The sequence below is a fragment of the Salvelinus alpinus genome, chromosome 27, assembly GCF_045679555.1.
Source record: "Salvelinus alpinus chromosome 27, SLU_Salpinus.1, whole genome shotgun sequence".
NCBI classification, from domain to species: Eukaryota; Metazoa; Chordata; class Actinopteri; order Salmoniformes; family Salmonidae; genus Salvelinus; species Salvelinus alpinus.
Genome location: NC_092112.1, coordinates 3,153,260 through 3,170,125, shown reverse-complemented (window position 1 = coordinate 3,170,125; position 16,866 = coordinate 3,153,260). Strand labels below are relative to the sequence as shown.

The 16,866-nt window shown below is 43.8% G+C and overlaps 2 protein-coding genes across 6 annotated transcripts in view; both read left to right on the top strand.

Moving 5' to 3' along the window:
• The window catches only part of LOC139555893 (kinesin-like protein KIF13B), a 73,907-nt gene extending 65,188 nt beyond the window's left edge, over positions 1-8,719 (top strand). The window contains exons 38-43 of one of the 4 annotated variants that reach the window (XM_071369256.1): positions 172-305; positions 1,621-1,704; positions 1,889-1,912; positions 2,216-2,596; positions 2,627-4,775; positions 5,020-8,719. In XM_071369256.1, coding sequence (XP_071225357.1) covers positions 172-305; positions 1,621-1,704; positions 1,889-1,912; positions 2,216-2,596; positions 2,627-4,775; positions 5,020-5,276 — 3,029 coding nt within the window. In that variant the 3' untranslated portion in view covers positions 5,277-8,719. Of the gene's footprint in view, positions 1-171; positions 306-1,620; positions 1,705-1,888; positions 1,913-2,215; positions 4,776-5,019 lie in introns of all 4 variants that reach the window. The other 3 variants (XM_071369257.1, XM_071369254.1, XM_071369255.1) reach the window with 3 other exon arrangements.
• A 6,310-nt stretch (positions 8,720-15,029) lies between these two features.
• LOC139555892 (homeobox-containing protein 1-like) overlaps positions 15,030-16,866 on the top strand; it is a 40,114-nt gene continuing 38,277 nt past the window's right edge. For both annotated transcript variants that reach the window (XM_071369253.1, XM_071369252.1), the window contains exon 1: positions 15,030-15,205. In XM_071369253.1, the coding sequence (XP_071225354.1) occupies positions 15,165-15,205 (41 nt within the window). In that variant the 5' untranslated portion in view covers positions 15,030-15,164. The remainder of the gene's footprint in view (positions 15,206-16,866) is intronic.

The following is a 16,866-nucleotide window of genomic DNA, read 5'->3' as shown; positions in this document are numbered from 1 at the left end:
ATGGTCGCTATCCTTTTCCTCACTCTTGAGCCTTCACTGCTCTGCTGCTGCTATTATATTACCTGTTCTGCCTGTCCTCTGGGTTTCATCTGTTGGGTTTCTCCTCTCCAATTTATAGCTTCCTCTCTTCCTCCTCTCATTTTTCCTCTCCCCTCCCTGTACGACCTCAAGGCCTCTCACGCCGTGCTCGTGCTGCCTATTATTTCTCCCCAGTCAAGGCTCTGGTCCCTCCTGTCCCCAAACTGCTCAAGTCCCTGTTCTCCGCCAGGGAGGAGAAGAGAGACCTGACTCCTGTCCCCCAGCAGGTAAACTTAACTAAGGCCACACTTTATTTGGATAGTTCCCTATTGAGGATCTACAGATGGTCAAAGTATCTGTTTGTAAGCAACTGGTTACTAAGGTTAGGGTTAGAATAAAGGTTAAAGGTCAGTGAATAGTTAGTTGAAATTTTGTTGAACCTTTTAACCGTAACAACTGCTTTCTGGTCAGTTCTTAGACATTCACATGATCTCACACATTTAGCATACTGCATGTAGAAGCAGCCATAGTCTGTTTTTAGAGACTGTAACAGTCCAAGGGGGCTTTTTGGTCGGGCGTATTCTCCAGCAGTGTGAAGATGTGGTGGAGTGGACGGGAGAGGTGATGTGACAGTGGTTGATTTCCAGGTGTTATGGGCTGAGGCCAGAGGATGACAGGTTTAGTTCTGTTTGGACCTGCTGACAATGGCTTCCGTGGCTCATTCTCCTGCTAGCATCTTACAATCAAAACATGTGAAAACAATCACTTGTCAGTTCTCACTGTGATTCCAGAATTCATCTAGAACTCTGAGTCTGCTGTGGCAGCTGATCTGCCATCAATGTCTCTAGTGTCCCCCCCCCCCCCCCCTTACCCCTTATCTGAGAAGAGAGAGGTTTGGAATGTTTAGCTATAAATGTGTCCTTTTACAATGCTTTATTTAATTCCCAGGGTTTTGAGCAGATCAGGAAGGACATTTAAAATAGAGGATGATTTGATTGAAAAGGGACAGGAATCTGTGTACTGTCCCTAGATCAGAGGCTAGAATCAGTATACTGTCCTTAGATCAGAGGCTAGAATCGGTATACTGTCCTCAGATCAGAGGCTGGAATCGGTATACTGTCCTCAGATCAGAGGCTGGAATCGGTATACTGTCCTCAGATCAGAGGCTGGAATCGGTATACTGTCCTCAGATCAGAGGCTAGAATCGGTATACTGTCCTCAGATCAGAGGCTAGAATCGGTATACTGTCCCTAGATCAGAGGCTAGAATCAGTATACTGTCCCTAGATCAAAGGCTAGAATCGGTATACTGTCCTCAGATCAGAGGCTGGAATCGGTATACTGTCCTCAGATCAGAGGCTGGAATCGGTATACTGTCCTCAGATCAGAGGCTGGAATCTGTATACTGTCCTCAGATCAGAGGCTAGAATCGGTATACTGTCCCTAGATCAGAGGCTGGAATCGGTATACTGTCCCTAGATCAGAGGCTAGAATCGGTATACTGTCCCTAGATCAGAGGCTGGAAGGACATCAATGATTGATTTAACTGTCAATATACTCTGTGAAACATCTCAGATCAAATTTTAACATAACTCATGTTTAGCCTGTCCCTCGGAACCTGCCTTTCATCATAGTGCAGTCACCAAGTGTTGAAGAGGACTTGGATACCACACTTGGTCGTCACTTGGTAAGTCACTTGATCTTATGTCCGTAGTTCATTGACTATTTCTTAAATGTTTCGCCCACATTTCCTTAGGCACTCCGATTTGAGGGATTTTTAAATCTTGCCCAACACTTGTCCAATAATCGAATAAGGGAACGTCCCGAACAGAGTTGTGGGTCAATAATACATTTGTTGGATTTCGTTACAGAAAAATATGAAGAAAATAATGCAGGTAAAATAAACTTGATTTATTTCACAGCAAAACAAGTTAGGATTTTTTTTTTTAAACAAGGAACAATGCGTGGCAGCCAGCGACCTGGCAGCCAGGTCAAAGACTGGCCCATCCAGCCACACTGACAATGTAATGAGTTATTAGGACACACAAAGCAAGATTCATAATAGACAAATAATGTGGTCTTAATAAAAAATCTATTACATGGCTCCTACACCTAGAAATGAGAGGTGTGTGTGTTTGTACAGTATCATGCTCATCACCAACCATTACTAGTCTGTGTCGCCATGGTTAATTCCACAGGTTCCCATTGGGGAAATCATCCCGCCAGAGAGCCAATCAGAGGCTCCAAAAACCATGCCCCTCCCACCACCCATCATCCCGCTCATCATCCCTGAGATGGAAGACCCCGTCCCCAGCCCGGTCAGCGAGGCGTCTACCAGTGTCTCCACGGCAACCCTGTCAGAGCCCTACCTGATTGGTGGGGACGTCACTCCGTCAGCCAATCTCAGGCCAGATGGCTTTGAGGCGTTGCACAGGTCGTTCGAGGCAGACATCGGTCGGTATCTTCATCATGACTGTAACATGGCCGACCAGGAGGAAGAGGAGGAGACTCCTCAGATACCTCAGGCCACTGACCTGGAGGCTTCAGAGACCGAGAGGACTGACACTAGCACACCCCAGGCAGACAGGACTGGCACTAGTACACCCCAGGCAGACAGGACTGATAAACTCAGAGCAGAATCTCATTTCCCATTAGAACCACACGGCACCTCAGGAGAACCTGAAGACGTGACTCCATCAGAGTCACTGACACAGTCCATGCCAGACAAGTCTACACAAGTCCACGACAGACTACTACCGTCTGTAGTATCAGTCCAGTCAGAACAATCAGTCCAGTCAGAGTCACTGACACAGTCCACACCAGATAAATCTACACATGAACTGTCTATAGTGTCACATCAGTCTGAACCACCAGTCCACATAGAAGAACCAATGGAGTCCGAGATACCTCAGGAACAACCAGAGATGGAGGTAGAATTGTCATCATCACTGGGCCAGACAGAACAACATGTCGGCAAGTCTGTAACGGATCTTCCAGAACTGTCTGCATCAGAACAGTCTGCATTTGATCAACCAGAACCACCGGTAGAATCGGCACCAGGTCTAAAAGAGTCTTCACCACTGGACCAGTCTCCAACAGCACCAGCCCTGCCACAAGAATCAGATCAAGCAGCCACAGAACAGACAGGACTGGGTGAATCAGCTGGTTCAGAACCAGTACTAGGCCAAACAGATCAACCAGTAGAAGCAGGTCCAGACCAGTCCCAGCCTTCATCAGAGCTACCAGAAGAACAACACCAGCGGGCACCTCTAGACCAGCGGGCACCGGCAGCCCAGTCTGAACCTGCACCTACCCCGGTAGAGCCTCCAGTTGATGAGCCTGCACCTAGCCAGCAAGCCAAAGCACCAGCCCCAATCCCAGCACCAATGCAAGCTGTAGCTCCGGTCACTGCCCATCCAGCTCTGACCTCAACCCCTGCCCCAGCCAGTACACCTGCCCATCCAGCTCTGACCTCAACCCCTGCCCCAGCCAGTACACCTGCCCATCCAGCTCCGACCTCAACACCAACCCCTGCCCCAGCCCCTACACCTGCCCATCCAGCTCTGACCTCAACCCCTGCCCCAGCCCCTAAACCTGCCCATCCAGCTCTGACCTCAACACCAACCCCTGCCCATCCAGCTCTGACCTCAACACCAACCCCTGCCCCAGCCCCTACACCTGCCCATCCAGCTCTGACCTCAACCCCTGCCCCTGCCCCAGCCCCTACACCTGCCCATCCAGCTCTGACCTCAACACCAACCCCTGCCCCAGCCCCTACACCTGCCCATCCAGCTCTGACCTCAACACCAACCCCTGCCCCAGACCCTACACCTGCCCATCCAGCTCTGACCTCAACACCAACCCCTGCCCCAGACCCTACACCTGCCCATCCAGCTCTGACCTCAACACCAACCCCTGCCCCAGACCCTACACCTGCCCATCCAGCTCTGACCTCAACACCAACCCCTGCCCCAGCCCCTACACCTGCCCATCCAGCTCTGACCTCAACCCCTGCCCCTGCCCCAGCCCCTACACCTGCCCATCCAGCTCTGACCTCAACACCAACCCCTGCCCCAGCCCCTACACCTGCCCATCCAGCTCTGACCTCAACACCAACCCCTGCCCCAGACCCTACACCTGCCCATCCAGCTCTGACCTCAACACCAACCCCTGCCCCAGGCCCTACACCTGCCCATCCAGCTCTGACCTCAACACCAACCCCTGCCCCAGACCCTACACCTGCCCATCCAGCTCTGACCTCAACACCAACACCTGCCCATCCAGCTCTGACCTCAACACCAACCCCTACCCTAGCCCCTACACCTGCCCATCCAGCTCTGACCTCAACCCCTGCCCCAGCCAAAGCCCCTCTTCTAACCCTAAACCCTGTCCCGGCACTAGTTGTCAAAACTCCCACTTCCAGTAGCACATCAGCCAACGCATTCAAGATCCAGAAAGTAAAGACATCCGACCTGAAGTCCTTCCAACCTATCTTAGATGAGGATGAAGGCCAAGCAGGGGCAGAAGGAGTGGGGGCCAGTAGTCTGGGTGTTGACCTCTCTGTTCCTCTGGAGAGACTGGAGATCCTCTCCGACTCAGACGAAGGCGCCACCGACGTAGCCACAGCCGTGCCTGACTGGCTGAAGGAGGGGGAGTTTGTGACTGTAGGAACTAATAAAAGTGGTACGGTGAGCTACGTGGGACCTACAGACTTTGCAGAGGGAACCTGGGTTGGAGTGGAGCTGGATTTACCTGCAGGTAGGTAATATAGCAGAGATGATATTATCTCATCTAGATTAGACGGCTACCTCAGTGTTTTGGATATGAGTTCTCAGAAATGCCCCAGTGAACATTATTATGTCAGAAATACCCTTACTAATTTGTAAGATTCTGCTATTTAATTTTGAATGAGAGGTTATTGTCTATATTATGTTAGTGTGATTGTATTTTATGGTGGATGTGCCCCAGTTCTCTCACTATCTATCTCTCTCTCGCTCTCTAGGGAAAAACGACGGGTCCGTGGGTGGAAAGCACTACTTCCACTGTAACCCTGGTTACGGGGTGTTGGTGCGTCCTGATAGGGTGAGCCGTGGAGGAGTCGGGGGCGGGGCTAAGCAGAAGCGGCGACAGCAGCAGAAGCGTCGCAGTGCTAACCTATCTGGGTCCAGCCCTAACCTGGCTGCCCTCACTGCCCTAGCCAAGGGAGATGGGTCTGGGTCCAGTCGCAAGGGACAGAACCGCAAGTCCTGGAACAGCTGAGAGGAGAGGGTAGCAAGGTTGGGGTCAATTCCATTTCAATTCAGGAAGAAAACAGACATTTTCAATCCTTCTCTATGAGAGAAATGAACTGAATTGAAATGGTATTGAGCCCAACCCTGAAGGGTAGTCTTCTCTGTAGAGTTCCATAGGGAGAAGAGAGATCTAGGTACACTGAACAAAAATATAAACGCAACAATTTCAAAGATGTTTAACACTTCTTATAATGAAATCAGTCAAATTGAAGTGAATTCATTCTTAATTTATGGATTTCACATGACTGGGAATACAGATATGCATCTGTTGGTCACGGATAAGTAATTAAAAATAAGTAGGGGCGTGGATCAGAAAACCAGTCAGCCAGCAGCATACCACCTTGCACCCCACTGCTGGCTGACCTATGAAGTCCTGGTCAGTCCCTGGATGGGAGACCAGATGTTGCAGGAAGTGGTGTTGGAGGGCCAGTAGGAGGCACTCTGTCCTCTGGTCAAAAAAAAAAAATCCCATTCCCCAAGGGCAGTGATTGGGGACACTGCTCTGTGTAGGGTGCCGTCTTTTCGGATGGGGCGTTAAACGGGCGTCCTGACTCTGTGGTCACTAAAGATCCCATGGCACATATTGTAGGAGTAGGGGTGTTAACCCCGGTGTCCTGGCTAAATTCCCTATCCGGCCCTCATACCATCATGGCCACCTAATCATCGCCAGCTTCCAATTGTCTCCCTCTCCTCTCCCCTGTAAATATTCCCTAGGTGGTTGCTGCAAATGAGGATGTGTTTTCAGTCAACATACTTGATAGAACAAGGGTTAAATAAAATGAATTAAACCATTTTCCTCATGCAGCGCGACACACCTCCTTCACATAGAGTTGATCAGGCTGTTGATTGTTACCTGTGGAATGTTGTCCCACTCCTCCTCAATGGCTGTGCAAAGTTGATGGATATTGGCGGGAACTGGAAAACGCTGTCGTACACGTTGATCCAGAGCATCCCAAACATGCTCAATGGGTGACATGTCTGAGTATGCAAGCCATGGAAGAACTGGGACATTTTCAGCTTCCAGGAATTGTGTACAGATCCTTGCGACATGGAGCCGTGCATGATCATGCTGAAACATGAGGTGATGGCGGTGGATGAATGGCACGACAATGGACCTCAGGATCTCGTCACGGTATCTCTGCGCATTCAAATTGCCATTGAAAAAATGCAGTTGTGTTTGCTGTTCATAGCTCAGTGGCCTTTTATTGTCCCCAGCACAAGGTGCACCTGTGTAATGATCATGCTGTTTAATCAGCTTCTTGATATGCCACACCTGTCAGGTGGATGGATTCTCTTGACAAAGGAGAAACGCTCACCAACAGGGGATGTAAACAAATTTGTGCACAACATTTCAGAGACATTTCTGGGTTCTTTTTATTTCAGGTCATGAAACATGGGACTGACATTTTACATGTTGAGTTTATATTTTATGTTGAGTGCAGAAGTTCTGTCTCACTACTGCTGTACAAATGTACCACGGTCGTGTTCAATTCAGTCAATTCAGGAAGGACACTGAAATTCCAATTCCAAATTGAAATTTCAGTTTACTTCCGTAAATTGAACTGGAATTGATCCCAACCCTGGTCGGTAGAGGTGCAGCTGAGAACCACAACATTTCAAGAGATAAGAGGTGCACATTTTGCTCATTTTTAAAAGTCCAGCCATCGATGGACAGATAGAAGAGAGGCCCAGTTTATGACGATGCATCAATGTGCAAGTCCATGTATCTTAGGCTTTCATACTGTTATTTCATATCATCTGAATGTATTTTTTGTTGTTGTTACCAGTCCTGAGTGCCTTACATAGTCAGATAGGGCCTCTCAGGTTCTCATTAAAGTAACTCATGTGGTTAAGTAATGTCATGTGCTTCTGAAGTTTTGTTCACACTGCAGCTCTTTAATGCTCAAATCAATACAGACTGCGTTGTCTTACGTCAGATCGTGTCACTGCTACGCTCGTCCCTCCAATCTCAGTGCACACACCCGTCGTGCTATACCACCACCCAGTGGGGAATATGTGTAATGACATTACCACAAATGATGTGCCTTATTTTATTAACTATGTTTATTAACGATGTTGGTAGAATAATCTCAGTGCACACACACCACTTCGTGCTATACAAGTGTCTCAAATCGGACGTGTGTTTTCAGACTGTAGTCATTGGCTGACGTGGTTTCACTGGTTGTCAAGGTAATGGCAGGCGTGTTTGCGGTGCTGTAGGCTGATTTGTGGTGGTGCTCGTGTTTCCTCTCGCTCAGAATAGCTGTTGTGCAGCAAGCTAAGTTGACTAAGTTGACTGACAACAATGCCAGCTATGTAAGTCTCCCAGTTGTTTTGCATGTTCAAAATCATAGCGTGAGAACACTTATAAAGCCTCAAAGGATAAGATGATTTAACTTTCAAAACGACTCATTTTTGTCTTGCTACAGCTGTTTAGTTTGCTAGCACATACACTAATTTGTTTGTAAACAATTAACAAGCTACTTAGCTACCACAAGTTTTAGTTGAAACTGTCAACAGAGTAGCAAGCAACAAGATGTGCCAAATAAGTCTTAAAAACCACTTGGAAGGAAAATAAATCAGATTTGACTGTTCAGACAGAAGTCATTGCCAGGAATCTGATTTGTATCTTATTTCAATTCACCTACGAATGTGGCTAAAAAATATCTGATTCCATGTGCTTTTTGGGTGTTCCGACTGCAGGGGGGGGAAACAGATTCGAATCGGATATGCCTAAAATAAAATAGAAATAAAAAAGTGGATTTGAGTCACTTCAAACTGCTAGTGTGAACAAGGCTTTAGTGGGTATCATTGTATTGGAGTATATGGATGAACCCCAAATACGTGATGCCCAATGGGTTGCTCTAACTAACAAGTAGTGCACCACCCAGTGGGGAATATGTGTAATGACATTACAACAAATTATGTGCCTTATTTTATTAACTATGTTGGTAGAACAGTAAGGCCCTTTTTGTTCTGAGTTTCTGTTTTTTTTTCTAAGGGGAAATATACTGTATACTTGAACTTCTGAACAAGTTTGCACTCTGTCCATTTTGTAATAATACTACTGAAACTCTGCTAGGTTTTATCATTCCGTGTATCATCTGTTTGATCAAGTGTGATTTGGGGATAATATTGGGAGGGGTTGAATGCAGACCTGGGAGAATCAGAATGAAGTAAATGGATGAAGAGCTCTGCAATGGTTTAGATATTGGACACTGGGCTTGTTTTTAATTTATATGTTTGAAAATGTTTTTATACTTGTGATATTCAATCTGATCTGACTATGAATTTTTTTTAAGACAGACAATTTAAAAAAAAATGTATATTATGGCGGAAGAGACAAATCTACATGATTTTGTTTTATATCAATATGGTGTTACAATAAACTTTACTGTTGATACATCTTTACCAAGTTAGAATTGTTTTGACTTTTTGTAGACGACGGGATTTTTTTATTGTGTAACTAACCCTTCTATATGAATAGGAACTAATGCTTAAATCTCTTTGCATGCTCCAACTCCCATGTAACCATCTTCCAAGGTTTTTCTGTCAATATGGCTTGTTGTCAGAGTTATGGGTAACTGCACAACTCCTATATAAAGTGTTTTTTATCAAAATTGCCGGGATGTCACATGACCTAGTTATATCAGTACACTCATAACTTAAGAATTATGAAATTTATATTCGATCAAATAAACCTCCGAAATTCGACACTCATTACTCTCCATTTCAAAAACTCCTTGATTGTTGACCAAACAACGGAAAAACGCCATCTGCTGGAAAGAGAGATTTTTCCGCCGAGTTTAGCCTCTTCCTCTGCTAAACATATACCTGTTGCGTGTCAACATAAGTGGGAGGATCAACAGAATAATGCGTATGGAAAGAGAATCAGTTTACATGGGCATATTTGTTGCGACACGATACCGTTTTGCGTGGCTGCAGAGCTTTACAATGTACAGTGTGTGGTCTTGGTCGGCAGAGATGACGGTAAGGAATTTCAGTTAGGCTAACATTTTTGCCCTTCACGTTGAGCTGTGTCTTAGGTGTAGCTACCTAAGTATTAGTAGCTGTATACGAGATCTTTATTGCATGGTAATAATCTTAAAAGACTAACGTAGCCATCATCCCCGAGAGTCCTGTTTGCTGTGAGGGAGAGCTGACCACAGGGGATGACGGGCACGTGGTATTGGCTGGAGCGAATACGTATACAGTACCAGCCAAGTTTGGACACACCTACTCTTTCCAGGTTTAAAAAAAAAAAAATCTACATTGTAGAATGATGGTGAAGATGTCAACTATGAAAAAACACATATGGAATCATGTAGTAACCAAAAAAGTGTTAAACAAATTAAAATATATTTGAGATTCTTTATAGTAGCCACCCTTTGCGTTGTTGACAGCTTTGCACACTCGGAATTCTCTCAACCAGCTTCACCTGGAATGCTTTTCCAATAGTCTTAAAGGAGTTCCCACATATTCTGAGCACTTGTTGGCTGCTTTTCGCTAACTGCTTTTCCTTCACTCTGCGGTCCAAATAATCCCAAACCATCTCAACTGGGTTGAGGTTGGGTGATTGTGGAGGCCAGGTCATCTGATGCAGCACTCAATCACTCTCCTTCTTGGTCAAATAGCCCTTACACAGCCTGGAGGTGTGTTGGGTCATTGTCCTGTTGAAAAACAAATGATAGTTCCACTAAGCGCAAATCAGATGGGATGGCGTATTGCTGCATAATACTGTGGTAGGACAGATTTACACCGGTCTGATGTCCATTGCTCATGTTTCTTGACCCAAGCAAGTCTCTTCTTATTGGTGTCCTTTGTAAGTGTTTTTTTTGCAGCAATTCAACCATGAAGACCTGATTCACGCAGTCTCCTCTGAACCGTTGTTGAGATGTGTCTGTTACTTGAACTCTGAAGCATTTATTTGGGCTGCAATTTATGAGGCTGGTAACTCTAATGAACTTATCCTCTGCAGCAGAGGTAACTCTGGGTCTTCCTTTCCTGTGGCGGTCCTCATGAGAGCCAGTTTCGTCATAGCGCTTGATGGTTTTTGCAACTGCGCTTGAAGAAACTTTCAAAGTTATTGAAATTTCCCGGATTGACTGACCTTCATGGCTTAAAATAATGATGGACTGTCATTTCTCTTTGCTTATTTGAGCTGTTCTTGCCATAATATGGACTTGATATTTTACCAAATAGGGCTATCTTCTGTATACCCACCCCTACCTTGACACAACACAACTGATTGGCTCAAACGCATTAACTTTTAGTTGGTACTCATCCCGGATCCGGGAGCACCCCCCACAGTAAAAAAAGCTGACTAGCATAGCCTAGCATAGCGTCACAAGTAAATACAAGCATCTAAATATCATTAAATCACAAGTCCAAGACACCAGATGAAAGATACAGATCTTGTGAATCCAGCCATCATTTCTGATTTTTAAAATGTTTTACAGGGAAGACACAATATGTAAATCTATTAGCTAACCACGATAGCAAAAGACACAACTTTTTTTTCTCCACCATTTTTTTCCTGCATGGGCAGCTATCACAATTTCGACTAAATAAAGATATATATAGCCACTAACCAAGAAACAACTTCATAAGATGACAGTCTGATAACATATTCATGGTATAGGATAGTTTTTTTTTTGAAAAATGTGCATATTTCAGGTATAAATCACATTTCTACATTGCAGCTGCAATCTGAAATAGCGTTGGAAGCAGCCGGAATAATTACAGAGACCGACGTCAATTACCAAAATACTCATCCTAAAACATTTCTGAAAAATACACAGCATACAGCAATCGAAAGACACAGATCTTGTGAATCCAGACAATGTTTCAGATTTTCTAAGTGTTTTACAGGGAAGACACAATATGTAAATCTATTAGCTAACCACGATAGCAAAAGACACCACTTTTTTTCTCCACCATTTTTTTCCTGCATCAGTAGCTATCACTAATTCGACTAAATAAAGATATATATAGCCACTAACCAAGAAACAACTTCATAAGATGACAGTCTGATAACATATTCATGGTATAGGATAGTTTTTTTTTTGAAAAATGTGCATATTTCAGGTATAAATCACATTTCTACATTGCAGCTGCAATCTGAAATAGCGTTGGAAGCAGCCGGAATAATTACAGAGACCGACGTCAATTACCAAAATACTCATCCTAAAACATTTCTGAAAAATACACAGCATACAGCAATCGAAAGACACAGATCTTGTGAATCCAGACAATGTTTCAGATTTTCTAAGTGTTTTACAGCGAAAACACAATATATCGTTATATTAGCATACCACATGAGCTAACATCACCCAGCATTGAATCAAGCCAAAAGGGTCGATAACGTTATCGCCACCAAAATATATTACTTTTTTCACTAACCTTCTCAGAATTCTTCAGATGACAGTCCTGTAACATCATATTACACAATGCATATAGAGTTTGTTCGAAAATGTGCATATTTAGCATCAAAAATCTTGGTTATGCAATGTAATCTGTCAAAACATGGCATGCATTCGGGCCGGCGCCATCTTAGAAAGGCACCTAAGTTTACGATTATTTATCGATTAGATTGACTAAAAAAATACAGGTTGGACAGCTAATGAAAGATGCATTGGTTATTAATGCAACCGCTGATTTAGATTTTTAAAATTAACGTTACTAGACATACAGTGTGCGTTACAGCCAGACTAGTGCCGCAATAATGGCCGAAAAATGCGTTTACATTTTTCCACATAAATACAGAATAAAATCATAAATAACTCTTACTTTTGGACGAGCTTCCATCAGTATCTTGGGCAATGTGTCCTTTGTCCAAAAGTATCGTTGCTTTGTTGTAAAACGACCTCCTCAACTTCAGAACTAGCAGCTAACGATAGCTTCACGGCACACACATGCCCAAATCGTCAAACGCAATACTAAGGAAATTCAGAAAAATAGCAATATACTCGCATGAACTGATATAAATCGGTTTCAAATAACTTCGTTATGATGTTTCTAACACCTATATCGAACTAAATCACAGACGGATAGATCTTTGATCAATAACGAGAGGTTTTGAGCATGCGATTCTGATGTCCTCCCTTGCGTCCTGGCGAGCGTCAAAAGGAAGGGTCATCTCACTCCACTCCCTTTTATAAACTCTGACAAACACGTAGAGACACCATTCCACTTCTCATTGGTTACTGACATCCAGGGGAAGGCGGGTGCAGTTCATGTCAAGCCATAGGGCACACACAGAGTTTTCAACTGATCCGAGATCAGAGACTATTTTTCAGAGCTTCGCATGTCCTGTCATGAGTTTCGCTGTAGAAAGAGTTCTGGTTCACCCACAGACATAATTCAAACGGTTTTAGAAACTAGAGATTGTTTTCTATCCAATAGTAATAATAATATGCATATTGTACGAGCAAGAATTGAGTATGAGGCAGTTTAATTTGGAGACGATAAATGCTAACGTTGAAACAGCACCCCCTATATTGAGAAAAGGTTTAGAAGGAAAATTCCACTAATTGACTTTTAACAAGGCACACCTGTTAATTGAAATGCATTCCAGGTGACTACCTCATGAAGCTGGTTGAGAGAATGCCAAGAGTGCGCAAAGCTGTCATCAAGGAAAAGGCTGGCTACTTTGAAGAATCTCAAATAATATTTTGATTTGTTTAACACTTTTTTTGGTTACTACATGATTCCATATGTGTTATTGCATAGTGTTGATGTCTTCTATTATTCTGCAATGTAGAAAATAATAAAAAATAAAGAAAATCCTGTGAATGAGTTGGTGTGTCCAAACTTTTGACTGTATGTATGTTCACTGAGTATAGAAAACATTAAGAACACCTGCTCTTTCCATGACATAGACTGACCAGAAACTATGGGAATTATGGGAATTATTACTATGGGAACTATGGAAACTATGATAGTTTTGTTGAAAGACAGTCTGCATTGACGAGTCCTCCCTCACACCTATCACCTTCATGGCTGTCTGGACCAAGCAATTGATTTGTGATTTTTAAGGTAACTGACAAGTTGCCAAACTTGACTAAAATGCCATTGAATAGACTGCTATCTATGACTGTCTGATAGAGTAGCAGGTAGCCAAGTAGTTAGAGCGTTGGGCCAGTAACCGAAAGGTTGTTTGATCGAATTCCCGAGCTGACAAGGTACAAATCTGTCGTTCTGCTCCTGAACAAGGCAGTTAACCCACTGTTCCTAGGCCGTCATTGTAAATAAGAATTTGTTCTTAACTGACTTGCCTGGTAAAATAATAATAGGAGCATAGCCTTCTGTTTGACTCTAAAACCCCTGAACCGACGCAGAAAACAAAGGCATTGTTGGACCCCAGAACATTTGTAAGAGTGGATCTGAGTAATGTCCACATTATGGACCACCACAAAGGTGAGTTGGTCAACAGATTTGGGGTCAAAAACTATTTCCTCAGTTTACCTGACATTTAGGATGAGGTGGTGGTCAACACACCACTGTATCCCTGACCTCTGACCTGTACACAGTAGTGTCAGTGTCTACACATTTCGACCCAGAATGGACAGTATAGTTATCAGTGTGACTACTTGTATACTGGGGGGGGGGGGGGCACCGTTAATGACCTTGGGCTCAGACAGCGTCTCGTTTACTAGCTCCTATTGGTCAGAAATAAGTGATTCCACCTGATGGTATTGACTGACATCTGTCTGAGCTTACTGAGGAGGACGTGTAGCTGCAAGATGTTAAACGCTGAACTCAAATGGACAAATAGCAGTGGCGCACACAGGCCTTGGGGTTGTCCAGATGTTGCAGGATGAGATGCACTATGTCGAGGATTTGTAAGCAAACTGACACAGGTTCAACAGTGTGTTTTAGTTTTGACTGACGCTTACACACCATGACGCTTTTCAATACACTGCATTGCGATGCAGGTCAGAGCAACAGGTCTACTACTACTGTCGTTGTTTTCTTTGCGGAGACAGAGTGGTGATGATTGCCTTCTTCCATCAAGGTAGAACCGTGTGAGAATGTACAGACCTCTGAAGGACAGGGATCCAGGCTGGTGGAAGTTCCTCTGCACAAAGCGGAGATGCCATCGGGTCCTGTTGTCAGTTTGCTTAAAGACTCTTGTGGACTCTCTAGGGTTAAATTCTAACTTGGGGCCACAGTCATCAATAACAATGATGTTGAGCATGTTAACACACATAGCAGTCAAACTTTATGTTGAAGTTATTAAGTTCATTTGCCATTGTCTTTTTGTCTGTTGTGTTCAGTGATTTTCTGATGGGAGTCATATTAGTGATGGATTTAGTTAACCCTTGTCCTTGAATACTCTTTATTCTAAGCTGGTTTGCTGCCCAAGGCTGTACATAGTCAAAGCTTTCCTTAATATTGGGTCAGTCAAAGTGGTCAGGTATTCTGCCACTGTGTACTCTCTGTTTAGGGCCAAATAGCATTCTAGTCTTTCAAATGTGTGAAGTAATTATTATTGACATAAAGTATTTTTTGACGAAGATGTGTCAATTTCACGAGGTTGGAATAACGTGTTCAACTACCTAAGACATTGGCTCGAATCTAGGTTGTATCTTTTTAGATTTCAAGAAAATGAACAGCTAAGGAATAATTTTTCACGTTTCTTATTGACTTCTCAAACCCAGACGGGTCTGTTTGGCAAGTGTTCCCCGGAAATCTCGCGATGTTTCCCCTTGTGGGTTTATAAACTCTGTGACAATAAGCTTGTAATTGAAATCTAGCACTCCTGCTACAATCCGGCAGTCGATGTGTTGTTGCTACGGTTAGTAAGTGGCATTTCCCCCCCCCACACACACTGTTCAGTGGTGGTGCGATTTAAATGGTCAAATGTACAGAGGCACATCGAGATAGAGAGCCAAGGTAAGATGTGATATATTTAGCTAGCTAACGTAAACTAGCTAGCCTATAGCTAAATTATTTTCAATGGTGGTTTAGCAGTTAGCTATATTACCATCTGGTAAATAACTAGACTAGGCGCCCACTTAAATGTAACTGAAACAGTTGTCGTTTGGCGATTTTAGCTAGCTAAGTGCATGAATAAAAGTCAGATAGGTAACTTAGTATTTTGAGTTTGCTAGCGAGTTAGCCAATAACCAAACAAGCAGTAGTTAGGTAGCTAGTTGGAGTTGGTACAAAAACTGTTACTGTAGCTGAAAACAGAGCTAGCGAACGTTGGCTAACTAGCCCTTCGGATAGACTGACCTAACAAGTAAAAATTGACTGGCATAACTAGCTACAGTAGCAGTAACAGTTTTTGTACCAACTCCCTTTGTTTGCCATAATTTCCAGCGAGGTAACTAATGCATTGCAGAATGACTGTCATGTAAAATAAATGTTTGACACTCATTATTTGGGGATTGCATCTGGGCGTTGTGCAGATGTGCAGCTTTAACCACATACATTTTAGAATTAGAAAACTTTATTGTCCACGAAGCAGTTAATATACGAATCCAGCTGTTTGCAGTTGTAAGAAACACAAACAAATAGTGTAATTATAGAACGCTAGTCGATTTATATTACGCTAAGTGAAAACAGCCTCGCTGTCATTGTTGCATTGACCGAACGCAAATGTCTTGCTCCAGCAACAACAATGGTCTCCTTCAGTGACAGGGGGCTAGGTTGTGTGGAAAGAGAGCGAGAGATGACTCAAGTAGCGACGTAAACTATACAAACGGACGTTACACACGGCTTATCACCTTTTAACAAAACCAAACATTCAAATATCGTTTTATAGAAGGTAAAGTTAAAAACCCAAACCAGTCCGTGCATTAATACCGGTATATCGTAACATCTGTTTGCCGAAACACCATGCAGAGAGAACTGTCGCTACGTGCATCTTTGGAACATGTGTCTACTGATAGAAAGATCTAGTCATGTTGCCTCACAAGATGGAAAAATATGCTGCAGCCTGGTTGATTCTATTCATCTCTTCTACCCTGAAATGCTTATGGAAAACCAAACAGAGAAATGCTTGGCCTATGGAACACTGTACAGAGAAATGCTTGGCCTATGGAACACTGTACAGAGAAATGCTTGGCCTATGGAACACTGTACAGAGAGATGCTTGGCCTATGGAAAACCGTACAGAGAGATGCTTGGCCTATGGAAAACCATACAGAGAGATGCTTGGCCTATGGAACACTGTACAGAGAGATGCTTGGCCTATGGAACACTGTACAGAGAGATGCTTGGCCAATGGAACACTGTACAGAGAGATGCTTGGCCAATGGAACACTGTACAGAGAGATGCTTGGCCAATGGAACACTGTACAGAGAGATGCTTGGCCTATGGAAAACCATACAGAGAGATGCTTGGCCAATGGAACACTGTACAGAGAGATGCTTGGCCTATGGAAAACCATACAGAGAGATGCTTGGCCAATGGAACACTGTACAGAGGGATGCTTGGCCTGTGGGAAACCGTACAGAGGGAGAAGTGCATTTGTTATTGCTCTTAAGCACAGTGAAAATTATTGAGATAGGATCAGATAATGCTTTCAAGGTGACTGCGTGTGTTGCTG